The sequence below is a fragment of the Salmo salar genome, chromosome ssa09 (assembly GCF_905237065.1).
Source record: "Salmo salar chromosome ssa09, Ssal_v3.1, whole genome shotgun sequence".
NCBI classification, from domain to species: Eukaryota; Metazoa; Chordata; class Actinopteri; order Salmoniformes; family Salmonidae; genus Salmo; species Salmo salar.
In genome coordinates this window covers 44,193,644-44,206,772 of record NC_059450.1, presented here as the reverse complement: position 1 = coordinate 44,206,772, position 13,129 = coordinate 44,193,644, and the positions used below count along the sequence as shown (strand labels likewise).

General features: G+C 42.0%; 1 protein-coding gene across 1 annotated transcript in view; it reads left to right on the top strand.

Annotated features, from left to right (window-relative positions):
- Positions 1 to 13,129, top strand: part of sntg2 (syntrophin, gamma 2) — a 132,667-nt gene that overhangs the window by 76,318 nt on the left and 43,220 nt on the right. The window contains exons 4-8 of the mRNA XM_014211539.2: positions 5,279 to 5,336; positions 6,678 to 6,721; positions 7,079 to 7,120; positions 8,349 to 8,436; positions 12,099 to 12,190. Of these exons, the coding sequence (XP_014067014.2) occupies positions 5,279 to 5,336; positions 6,678 to 6,721; positions 7,079 to 7,120; positions 8,349 to 8,436; positions 12,099 to 12,190 (324 nt within the window). The remainder of the gene's footprint in view (positions 1 to 5,278; positions 5,337 to 6,677; positions 6,722 to 7,078; positions 7,121 to 8,348; positions 8,437 to 12,098; positions 12,191 to 13,129) is intronic.

Genomic DNA, 13,129 nt, shown 5'->3' with positions numbered 1-13,129 from the left:
ATCAACATGGTATAGATGAGGAAGTTCCTGTTACTGTGTCTGCTAGATCAACATGGTATAGATGAGGAAGTTCCTGTTACTGTTGGTCTGCTAGATCAACATGGTATAGATGAGGAAGTTCCTGTTACTGTGTCTGCTAGATCAACTTGGTATAGATGAGGAAGTTCCTGTTACTGTCTGTTACTGTGTCTGCTAGATCAACACGGTATAGATGAGGAAGTACCTGTTATCCTGTTACTGTGTCTGCTAGATCAACACGGTATAGATGAGGAAGTTCCTGTTACTGTTGGTCTGCTAGATCAACATGGTATAGATGAGGAAGTTCCTGTTACTGTGTCTGCTAGATCAACACGGTATAGATGAGGAAGGTCCTGTTACTGTGTTACTTGTCTGCTAGATCAACATGGTATAGATGAGGAAGTTCCTGTTACTGTGTCTGCTAGATCAACATGGTATAGATGAGGAAGTTCCTGTTACTGTGTCTGCTAGATCAACATGGTATAGATGAGGAAGTTCCTGTTACTCTGTCTGTTACTGTGTCTGCTAGATCAACATGGTACAGATGAGGAAGTTCCTGTTACTGTGTCTGCTAGATCAACATGGTATAGATGAGGAAGTTCCTGTTACTGTGTCTGCTAGATCAACATGGTGTAGATGAGGAAGTTCCTGTTACTGTGTCTGCTAGATCAACATAGTATAGATGAGGAAGTTCCTGTTACTGTTGTCTGCTAGATCAACATGGTATAGATGAGGAAGTTCCTGTTACTGTGTCTGCTAGATCAACATTGTATAGATGAGGAAGTTCCTGTTACTGTGTCTGCTAGATCAACATGGTATAGATGAGGAAGTTCCTGTTACTGTGTGTCTGCTAGATCAACACTGTATAGATGAGGAAGTTCCCTGTTACTGTCTGTTACTGTGTCTGCTAGATCAACATGGTATAGATGAGGAAGTTCCTGTTACTGTGTCTGCTATATCAACATGGTATAGATGAGGAAGTTCCTGTTACTGTCTGTCTGCTAGATCAACATAGTATAGATGAGGAAGTTCCTGTTACTGTGTCTGCTAGATCAACACGGTATAGATGAGGAAGTTCCTGTTACTGTTTATATGTCTGCTAGATCAACATGGTATAGATGAGGAAGTTCCTGTTACTGTGTCTGCTAGATCAACATGGTATAGATGAGGGAGTTCCTGTTACTGTGTCTGCAAGATCAACATAGTATAGATGAGGAAGTTCCTGTTACTGTGTCTGCTAGATCAACATGGTATAGATGAGGAAGTTCCTGTTACTGTGTCTGTGCCTAGATCAACATGGTATTGATGAGGAAGTTCCTGTTACTGTCTACGTGTCTGCTAGATCAACATGGTATAGATGAGGAACTTCCTGTTACTGTGTCTGCTAGATCAACATGGTATAGATGAGGGAGTTCCTGTTACTGTGTCTGCTAGATCAACATGGTATTGATGAGGAAGTTCCTGTTACTGTCTGTTACTGTGTCTGCTAGATCAACATGGTATAGATGAGGAACTTCCTGTTACTGTGTCTGCTAGATCAACATGGTATAGATGAGGAAGTTCCTGTTACTGTGTCTGCTAGATCAACACGGTATAGATGAGGAAGTTCCTGTTACTGTCTGTTACTGTGTCTGCTAGATCAACATGGTATAGATGAGGAAGTTCCTGTTACTGTGTCTGCTAGATCAACATGGTACAGATGAGGAAGTTCCTGTTACTGTGTCTGCTAGATCAACACGGTATAGATGAGGAAGTTCCTGTTACTGTCTGTTACTGTCTGCTAGATCAACATGGTATAGATGAGGAAGTTCCTGTTACTGTGTCTGCTAGATCAACATAGTAAGATGAGGAAGTTCCTGTTACTGTGTCTGCTAGATCAACATGGTATAGATGAGGAAGTTCCTGTTACTGTGTCTGCTAGATCAACATGGTATAGATGAGGGAGTTCCTGTTACTGTGTCTGCAAGATCAACATAGTATAGATGAGGAAGTTCCTGTTACTGTGTCTGCTAGATCACCTCGGTATAGATGAGGAAGTTCCTGTTACTGTGTCTGCTAGATCAACATGGTATAGATGAGGAAGTTCCTGTTACTGTGTCTGCTAGATCAACACGGTATAGATGAGGAGGTTCCTGTTACTGTGTCTGCTCGATCAACATGGTATAGATGAGGAAGTTCCTGTTACTGTCTGTTACTGTGTCAACTAGATCAACATAGTATAGATGAGGAAGTTCCTGTTACTGTGTCTGCTAGATCAACATGGTATAGATGAGGAAGTTCCTGTTACTGTGTCTGCTAGATCAACATGGTATAGATGAGGGAGTTCCTGTTACTGTGTCTGCTAGATCAACATGGTATTGATGAGGAAGTTCCTGTTACTGTCTGTTACTGTGTCTGCTAGATCAACACGGTATAGATGAGGAAGTACCTGTTACTCTGTCTGTCACTGTGTCTGCCAGATCAATACAGTATAGATGAGGAAGTTCCTGTTACTGTCTGTTACTTTGTCTGCTAGATTAACATGGTATAGATGAGGAACTTCCTGTTACTGTGTCTGCTAGATCAACATGGTATAGATGAGGAAGTGCCTGTTACTGTGTCTGCTAGATCAACACGGTATAGATGAGGAAGTTCCTGTTACTGTCTGTTACTGTGTCTGCTAGATCAACATGGTATAGATGAGGAACTTCCTGTTACTGTGTCTGCTAGATCAACATGGTATAGATGAGGAAGTTCCTGTTACTGTGTCTGCTAGATCAACACGGTATAGATGAGGAAGTTCCTGTTACTGTCTGTTACTGTGTCTGCTAGATCAACATGGTATAGATGAGGAAGTTCCTGTTACTGTGTCTGCTAGATCAACATAGTACAGATGAGGAAGTTCCTGTTACTGTGTCTGCTATATCAACACGGTATAGATGAGGAAGTTCCTGTTACTGTTGTCTGCTAGATCAACATAGTACAGATGAGGAAGTTCCTGTTACTGTGTCTGCTAGATCAACATAGTATAGATGAGGAAGTTCCTGTTACTGTGTCTGCTAGATCAACATAGTATAGATGACGAAGTTCCTGTTACTGTGTCTGCTAGATCAACACGGTATAGATGAGGAAGTTCCTGTTACTGTGTCTGCTAGATCAACATGGTATAGATGAGGAAGTTCTTGTTACTGTGTCTGCTAGATCAACATGGTATAGATGAGGAAGTTCCTGTTACTGTGTCTGCTAGATCAACATGGTATAGATGAGGAAGTTCCTGTTACTGTCTGTTACTATGTCTGCTAGATCAACATGGTATAGATGAGGAAGTTCCTGTTACTGTGTCTGCTAGATCAACATAGTATAGATGAGGAAGTTCCTGTTACTGTCTGTTACTGTGTCTGCTAGATCAACATGGTATAGATGAGGAAGTTCCTGTTACTGTGTCTGCTAGATCAACATGGTATAGATGAGGAAGTTCTTGTTACTGTGTCTGCTAGATCAACATGGTATAGATGAGGAAGTTCCTGTTACTGTGTCTGCTAGATCAACATAGTACAGATGAGGAAGTTCCTGTTACTGTGTCTGCTAGATCAACATAGTATAGATGAGGAAGTTCCTGTTACTGTGTCTGCTAGATCAACATGGTATAGATGAGGAAGTTCCTGTTGCTGTGTCTGCTAGATCAACATGGTATAGATGAGGAAGTTCCCGTTACTATGTCTGCTAGATCAACGTACAGTTCATACATGGTATAGATAAGGAAGTTCCTGTTACTGTGTCTGCTACAGTTGAAAGTCGGAAGTTTACATACACCTTAGCCAAATACATTTCAACTCAGTTTTTCACAATTCCTAACATTTAATCCAAGTAAAAATGCTGTCTTACGTCAGTTAGGATCACCACTTTATTTTAAGAACGTGAAATGTCAGAATAATAGTAGAGAGAATTTTTTCAGATGTATTTTATCACATTCCCAGTTGGTTAGAAGTTTGCATTCACTCAATTAGTATTTGGTAGCATTGCCTTTAAATTGTTTAACTTGGGTCAAACGTTTCGGGTAGCCTTCCACAAGCTTCTCACAATAAGTTGGGTAACTTTTGGTCCATTCCTCCTGACAGAGCTGGTATAACCGAGTCAGGTTTGTAGGCCTCCTTGCTCGCACACACTTTTTCAGTTCTGCCCACAAATGTTCCATAGGATTGAGGTCCTGTGCTTCACGGTTGGGATGGTGTTCTTCAACTTGCAAGCCTTTTTCCTCCAAACATAACGATGGTCATTATGGCCAAACAGTTCTATTTTTGTTTCATCAGACCAGAGGACATTTCTCCAAAAAGTACAATCTTTGTCCCCATATGCAGTTGCAAACCGTAGTCTGGCTTTTTTATGGCGGTTTTGGAGCAGTGGCTTCATCCTTGCTGAGTCGCTTTTCAGGTTATGTCGATATAGGAGTCATTTTACTGTGGATATAGATACTTTTGGACCTGTTTCCTCCAGCATCTACACAAGGTCCTTTGCTGTTGTTCTGGGATTGATTTGCACATTTCGCACCAAAGTACTTTCATCTCTAGGAGACAGAACGCGTGTCCTTCCTGAGCATTATGACGGCTGCGTGGTCCCATGGTGTTTATACTTGCGTACTATTGTTTGTACAGATGAATGTGGTACCTTCAGGCGTTTGGAAATTGTTCCCAAGGATGAACCAGACTTGTGGAGGTCTACAATTTATTTTCTGAGGTCTTGGCTGATTTCTTTTGATTTCCCCATGATGTCAAGCAAAGAGGCACTAAGTTTGAATGTAGGCCTTGAAATACATCCACAGGTACACCTCCAATTGACTCAAATTATGTCACTTAGCCTATCAGAAGCTTCTAAAGCCATGACATCATTTTCTGGAATTTTCCAAGCTGTTTAAAGGCACAGTCAACTTAGTGTATGTAAACTTCTGACCCACTGGAGTTGTAGTACAGTGAATTATAAGTGAAATTATCTGTCTGTAAACAATTGTTGGAAAAATTACTTGTGTCATGCACAAAGTAGATGTCCTAACCGACTTGCCAAAACTATAGTTTGTTAACAAGAAATTTGTGGAGTGGTTGAAAAAACGAGTTTTAATGACTCCAACCTAAGTGTATGTAAACTTCCGACTTCAACTGTAGATAAACGTACAGTTCTCTGTGGAATGAAACTTTGATCTGCTTGCTTGTTCGGTGCATATTTCCCATAGATTTATGTAAATGTTACACTTTGTGATTAGTAATGACCTTTCTGTTGTGACTCTCAGGGTGGTGCTGAGCATAAAGTGCCTGTGGTCATTTCAAAGATGTTTAAAGATCAAGCTGGTAAGTATTGAATGTTTCTCCCAGTGATGTGGACTGAGTCATCCGCCAGTGAGGTGGACTGTCATCCGCCAGTGAGGTGGACTGAAACATCCGCCAGTGAGGTGGACTGAAACATCTGCCAGTGAGGTGGACTGAAACATCCCCAGTGATGTGGTCTGAAACATCTGACATTTACAATACTGTTATGAAGGATATCAATTTACAACATTTTAGGTTAAGTTGCCTTTATGTCATGTAGTTACTATATGACTACTAAACCAGAATGCAGTTGCTCAGCTATAGATGGAAATCTGCTGATAAGGTATAAATCAGTGGTTTAATTGTAATGAATAGAAACTAGACACATTCTGTTTCAACTTAGCTATTATACCCCCCCTTCTGGTAGTCAAAGCATGAAATCCTGCCTCTAATAACCCAAAGAGTAAGTTAACATGCTGCCTCTAATAACCCAGAGAGGAAGTTAACATCCTACCTCTAATAACCCAGAGAGTAAGTTAACATCCTGCCTCTAATAACCCAGAGAGGAAGTTAACATCCTGCCTCTAATAACCCAGAGAGTAAGTTAACATCCTGCCTCTAATAATCCAGAGAGGAAAGTTAACATCATTCCTCTAATAACCCAGAGAGGAAGTTAACATTCTGCCTCTAATAACCCAGAGAGGAATTTAACATCTTGCCTCTAATAACTCAGAGAGTAAGTTAACATCCTGCCTCTAATAACCCAGAGAGGAAAGTTAACATCCTGCCTCTAATAACCCAGAGAGGAAAGTTAACATCCTGCCTCTAATAACCCAGAGAGGAAGTTAACATCCTGTCTCTAATAACCCAGAGAGGAAGTTAACATCCTGCCTCTAATAACCCAGAGAGGAAGTTAACATCATGCCTCTAATAACACAGAGAGGAAAGTTAACATCCTGCCTCTAATAAACCAGAGAGGAACATGTCTTTAATAACCCAGAGAGGAAGTTAACATCCTGCCTCTAATAACACAGAGAGGAAAGTTAACATCCTGCCTCTAATAACCCAGAGAAGAACATGTCTTTAATAAACCAGAGAAGAACATGTCTTTAATAAACCAGAGAGGAAAGTTTTAACATCCTTCTTCAGAGAGCCATGGAAATCTTTTCATCAGTTAAGAAGTTTCATTGTTTTGTAAATTGCTGCTGCAAATGACTTATTAGTTCCATATTTCATGGTTTCCTGTGTTCCTTCTAGCTCTATGGTGTCAGTGGAGATTAAGCAGACAGGAACATTGATTGCTATTTCCATCATGAATGGGAATTAGTAATTATTTTCTAATGTTTTCATTAACCTTTGACATTCAACGATTGCCGCCTGCAGCAGATCAAACTGGGAAGCTATTCGTTGGGGACGCTATGTTACAGGTTAGTACACTGGCTCTTAACTTTTATCTGTCAAAGCTGCCTGAGGTCAGAGGTGAGAGACAGAGAGATATGCTCTTTGAATTTTAATTGAGCTGCCCTCTTCCATTGGAGTGTGAGTTGTAATTTCAAAAGATGCTATTTGACACTGCTACAAAATACTTGAACTTGAATTTGATCATAGATCCAACCGATAAACAAAAGTGTATATTTATTTGCTTAACTTTTCTGCTCTATGTATGTTCTCTCATCAGATTCAACACATGGTGTAGAATTGCCGAACAATATTTACAATGACACTTTTAAATGAGGATGTTGTTTACTAACTGTGCTTCATACGTTCTCCTTTACTCTGTTTAGATCAATGGCATTAATGTCGAACATTGTAGTCATGAAGAAGTTGTGAGTATAATTTAATTAGCTGCTGCACAGACATTGTCACGTAATCTTTTCCCAGATTTGAAAGCAAAATCATTCCCTGTGATTGCCAAAAGCTGAGACATGCTTTGTCAAGCGAACGGAGCTCTGTCATGTCATACAGGAGACTAATTTAGTTTGTCTTGTTTTCTCGTCCTGACTGTGACAAATCGATATGGAGTATATTCATTAGACAAAAGCTGCACAGAACTTGAGTCTCTGAGTTTAGGAGAGCTATCAGCGATTCTCTCCCTCTCACGCTCTTTCGCTCTCTCTCTCTCTCTCTCTCTCTCTCTCTCTCTCTGTCTCTCCTCTCTCTCTCTCTCTCTCTCTCTCTCTCTCGCTCTCTCTCGCTCTCTCTCTCTGTCTCTCTCTATGTAGCTCCAAACAGCTGTTCTCTTCTATTCACCTCCAGAATGTCAGAGACATCATGAGCAATTCACTTCGGGAAAATGTAAAGCGTATAAAGCCAAGCTGTCTCAATAGTCACCGGCTATAGCAACAAGGGCAAATGACTGATGTTTTTGGGAAGAAGTAGAATATATTGTTGACAATAAAGCTGAGGGTAGTTGGAAAGGAAAGGCTTTCATTTGGATACAAATCTGAAAAATAAGCATGAACATTTGTATAATTGTAGGCCTACTGCTAAAAAGAAATACCTTATTTCTTGACTTGGCTCTGTCTGTGCCATATCAAGTGCAGATACCTTCTAGAAATCAGATAATGGGTTTGTGTGATCTCAGACATTGAGAGGGTAATTACTTTATATTATTGGCTTGTATTTTGCTAGCTTCTCACCAGGCAAATGCATGGCTATATTTGAAGTTATGGTATTGTATGTGATTACTGAAGTGACATCAATTCAGACAGGGCTTAACTGCTGATTGCATATTCTGTATTTTGCTCAAGTGGTGCGTTGCGTGTGCTTAAGTGCTGTACAGCTACATGTACTTTTGGCTTGCTATTTTATTCATTTGAGATGACAAGCTCTCATCCTCTCTCTCTCATCCTCCCTTTCTCTCTCTCTCTCATCCTCCCTTTCTCACTCTCTCATCCTCCCTTTCTCACTCTCTCTCATCCTCCCTCTCTCTCTCTCTCTCTCTCTCTCTCTCTCTCTCTCTCTCTCTCTCTCTCTCTCTCTCTCTCTTTCTCTCTCTCTCTCTCTCTCTCTCTCTCTCTCCCTCCCACCCTCCCTCCCTCTCTCCTCTGGCAGGTTCATCTCCTGCGGACTGCCGGGGAGGAAGTCACCATCACTGTTCGGTTCCTCAGGGAAGTTCCGTCTTTTCTAAAGCTCCCATTGGGTAAGAGTTTTGAGTGGATGGACCATTACCATTACATGTTTCATGTCGTATTCTGTACTCTAACTACGCATTCAAAAAATGGAGAGGGAAGCTCAAGTGAAGCCTGTCAGTTGTTTGACTGTCGTCTGTCCATTCTTGACTCAACCCATTCTTCATGAGGCCTCCTTTGTCTTACTGGGCTCCCGAGTGACTCAGCGGTCTAAGGCACTGCATCTCAGTGCTAGAGGCATCACTACAGATACCCTGGTTCAAATCCAGGCTGTATCACAACTGCCCGTGATTGGGAGTCCCATAGGGTGGCGCACAATTGGCCCAGGTTTGGCCGGTGTAGGTCGTCATTGTAAATACGAATTTGTTCTTAACTGACTTGCCTAGTTAATTAAAAAGTAAAACAGTTTTATTAACCTCTAACTGAGGTTTGCTGTATTCTTCAGAAGATTGGCTAGAACAGTAGCTGGGGCTTCAGTACCGAAGCTAATGTCACATCAAACACCTGCGTTTGTCTCTGTTGGCCTCCCTGCTTGACCAACAGCATGCAAGAAGACACAGTGTAGGGAAAAGTCATGCAACAGGCTGCTGTCATCTGCTCTTACATTGAATGTTTTTATTTTTTTGTCTGTTTTTGACAATGTGATCAAAAAAACTATTGGCATCCAATAGCTTTGATGTCCAGAATCCTAGCAACCTGATTGAGTCAGGAAATGGACCTTTGAAGTTGTCGGCTTGATGAGTCAACAATGAAGAAGTAGAGCTTTATGCTGATTGGTTGAATGAGAGAGTGGAAAAAGAGCTCAATTAGACCTAGTTGTATTCTTAGCTATGCTAATGAACCACATGGTCCAGATCCCAGGCTAGACACATACTAGGCCCTCTTTAGATTCTCTACTGACTGGTGTCCAGAGAGGCAGTCACGGTGTTATGATACCTGTGGTGCCCAGAGAGTCAGCCACGGTGTTAAGATACCTGTGGTGCCCAGAGAGTCAGCCACGGTGTTATGATACCTGTGGTGCCCAGAGAGGCAGCCAAGGTGTTATGATACCTGTGGTGCCCAGAGAGGCAGCCAAGGTGTTATGATACCTGTGGTGCCCAGAGAGTCAGCCACGGTGTTATGATACCTGTGGTGCCCAGAGAGGCAGCCAAGGTGTTATGATACCTGTGGTGCCCAGAGAGGCAGCCAAGGTGTTATGATACCTGTGGTGCCCAGAGAGTCAGCCACGGTGTTATGATACCTGTGGTGCCCAGAGAGTCAGCCACGGTGTTATGATACCTGTGGTGCCCAGAGAGTCAGCCACGGTGTTATGATACCTGTGGTGCCCAGAGAGGCAGCCAAGGTGTTATGATACCTGTGGTGCCCAGAGAGTCAGCCACGGTGTTATGATACCTGTGGTGCCCAGAGAGTCAGCCACGGTGTTATGATACCTGTGGTTCCCAGAGAGTCAGCCACGGTGTTATGATACCTGTGGTGCCCAGAGAGGCAGCCAAGGTGTTATGATACCTGTGGTGCCCAGAGAGTCAGCCACGGTGTTATGATACCTGTGGTGCCCAGAGAGGCAGTCATGGTGTTTGGTCACTGCTCGTGTGTTTTTTTGTAAACTTTTGGATTGAGGGAACAATGCTGTCTCTATACTGTATACAATGTTTATCATCCATACATTCTATATATATATATATATTCTATATATCTATATTTTTTGTCTATATATTCTGTCTATATACAGTGAGAGAAAAAAGTATTTGATCCCCTGCTGATTTTGTACGTTTGCCCACTGACAAAGAAATGATCAGTCTATAATTTTAATGGTAGGTTTATTTGAACAGTGAGAGACAGAATAACAACAAAAAATCCATAAAAACGCATGTAAAAAATGTTACAAAATGATTAGCATTTTAATGAGGGAAATAAGTATTTGACCCCTCTGCAAAACATCACTTAGTACTTGGTGGCAAAACCCTTGTTGGCAATCACAGAGGTCAGATGCTCCTTCTAGTTGGCCACCAGGTTTGCACACATCTCAGGAGGGATTTTGTCCCACTCCTCTTTGCAGATCTTCTCCAAGTCATTAAGGTTTTGAGGCTGACGTTTGGCAACTCGAACCTTCAGCTCCCTCCACAGATTTTCTATGGGATTAAGGTCTGGAGACTGGCTAGGCCACTCCAGGACCTTATAGTGCTTCTTCTTGAGCCACTCCTTTGTTGCCTTGGCCGTGTGTTTTGGGTCATTGTCATGCTGGAATACCCATTCACGAACCATTTTCAATGCCCTGGCTGAGGGAAGGAGGTTCTCACCCAAGATTTGACGGTACACGGCCCTGTCCATCGTCCCTTTGATGCTGTGAAGTTGTCCTGTCCCCTTAGCAGAAAAACACCCCCGAAGCATAATGTTTCCACCTCCATGTTTGACGGTGGGGATGGTGTTCTTGGGGTCATAGGCAGCATTCCTCCTCCTCAAAACACTGCGAGTTGAGTTGTTGCCAAAGAGCTCCATTTCGGTCTCATCTGACCACAACACTTTCACCCAGTTGTCCTCTGAATCATTCAGATGTTCATTGGCAAACTTCAGACGGGCATGTATATGTGCCTTCTTGAGCAGGGGGACCTTGCGGGCACTGCAGGATTTCAGTCCTTCACGGCGTAGTGTGTTACCAGTTGTTTTCTTGGTGACTATGGTCCCAGCTGCCTTGAGATCATTGACAAGATCCTCCCGTGTAGTTCTGGGCTCATTCCTCACCGTTCTCATGATCATTGCAACTCCATGAGGTGAGATCTTGCATGGAGCCCCAGGCCGAGGGAGATTGACAGTTATTTTGTGTTTCTTCCATTTGCGAATAATCGCACCAACTGTTGTCACCTTCTCACCAAGCTGCTTGGCAATGTTCTTGTAGCCCATTCCAGCAATGTGTAGGTCTACAATCTTGTCCCTGACATCCTTGGAGAGCTCTTTGGTCTTGGCCATGGTGGAGAATTTGGAATCTGATTGATTGATTGCTTCTGTGGACAGATGTCTTTTATACAGGTAACAAGCTGAGATTAGGAGCACTCCCTTTAAGAGTGTGCTCCTAATCTCAGCTCGTTACCTGTATAAAAGACACCTGGGAGCCAGAAATCTTTCTGATTGAGAGGGGGTCAAATACTTATTTCCCTCATTAAAATGCAAATCAATTTATAACATTTTTGACATTCGTTTTTCTGGATTTTTGTTGTTGTTATTCTGTCTCTCACTGTTCAAATAAACCTACCATTAAAATTATAGACTGATCATTTCTTTGTCAGTGGGCAAACGTACAAAATCAGCAGGGGATCAAATACTTTTTTCCCTCACTGTATATTCAATATTCTGTCTGTTTATTCTGTTTACTGTGGCAGCATTAAATCACATTCTGTTCATGTACTCTACCTGAACCTGGCCTATAAAGGTGATTCTGAGGTAGAGCCTAAGGATGATTTTGAGCCTGATTCTCAGGCTGATTCTCAGGCTGATTCTGAGGCTGATTCTCAGGCCGATTCTGAGACTGAGGCTAATTCTCAGGCTGATTCTGAGACTGAGGCTGATTTTCAGGCTGATTCTCAGGCTGATTCTTAGACAGACTGATTCTGCGGCTGAGGCTGAGCACATTAAGTATTTCATGTTTCAACAATATAACATTTGCTCCCATGGTTTTCAGGCTCTCCTGTACCACCCGCTGATCAAAGTAGCAGAGTATCTTCACCACTATTTGACAGTGGTTTACATTTAAATGGTAATTCTAGCAACACAGTAAGTAAACCTTTATGCAATTGCATTGTTTTTCTTCCATTAAATGTGCTTGTGATTCCAGTAGCATGCATTAACGTCACACTAATACAAACTGACAATTTGAGAAAGCTCCCAATACCCGGTTTGAGCATTTGATATCTGGTTTAGACTGAGGGAGGAGGTGAGGATGGAAGTTGACAGGTGTAAGTATTCCTACAGTCACCCCGTAGCCAGATTAAAGCATTGCTACAACCATACTCACTTGGCAGTGAACCAATGATGTAGATGGAATCCAATCAGAGTGTTCTTAGCATGGAAAAGTGACGTTGCCTTCGTCAGCCCTGAAGTACTGTAACCCATGTTCATAACAGCTCCCAGATTCTGTAGTATTAGTGGATATGACAGGGACTAGTTTAAAGTGCAGGATACTCTTGTGACCCCTCAAATGGAATCGCAGAGCGGATAGGTAGCCTACATGCTGTAGCGATGCCATTTCATAGTAACATCACTCTCATGAGACCTGTCTCCCTGAACAACATCTTGAACCTCTGGCAATAGGGGAAACTGAGTGTACTATTGAAACCGAGACTGTAAGCTCATGCTACAAAAATATTATACTGGACAATTGTTCCTTGTCTTGCAGTTATATTGTGAGTGGTTTCCCATTCTACATTCTTCACAGTGATTTGAATGTTCCTGGTCTAAAAACACTGCAGAATATTTTGCCAGCATGCACATTTCCTGTCATGCAAATGGACCTTCTTGCAAAGGCTATCTATACATTCACACCTGACGGAAACCAAAAGCACACTCCAATTGTGTTTTGCAATCTCTAGTATTGGTACCTGACTGACAATAAGCTTTATTATGAATGAGTGCAGCGTATTCTATTCTCAAAAGACTTAATTCCCTTATAGTCTTTGAACATGAAATATTTAGGATGAACAGGAAGGACGTCAG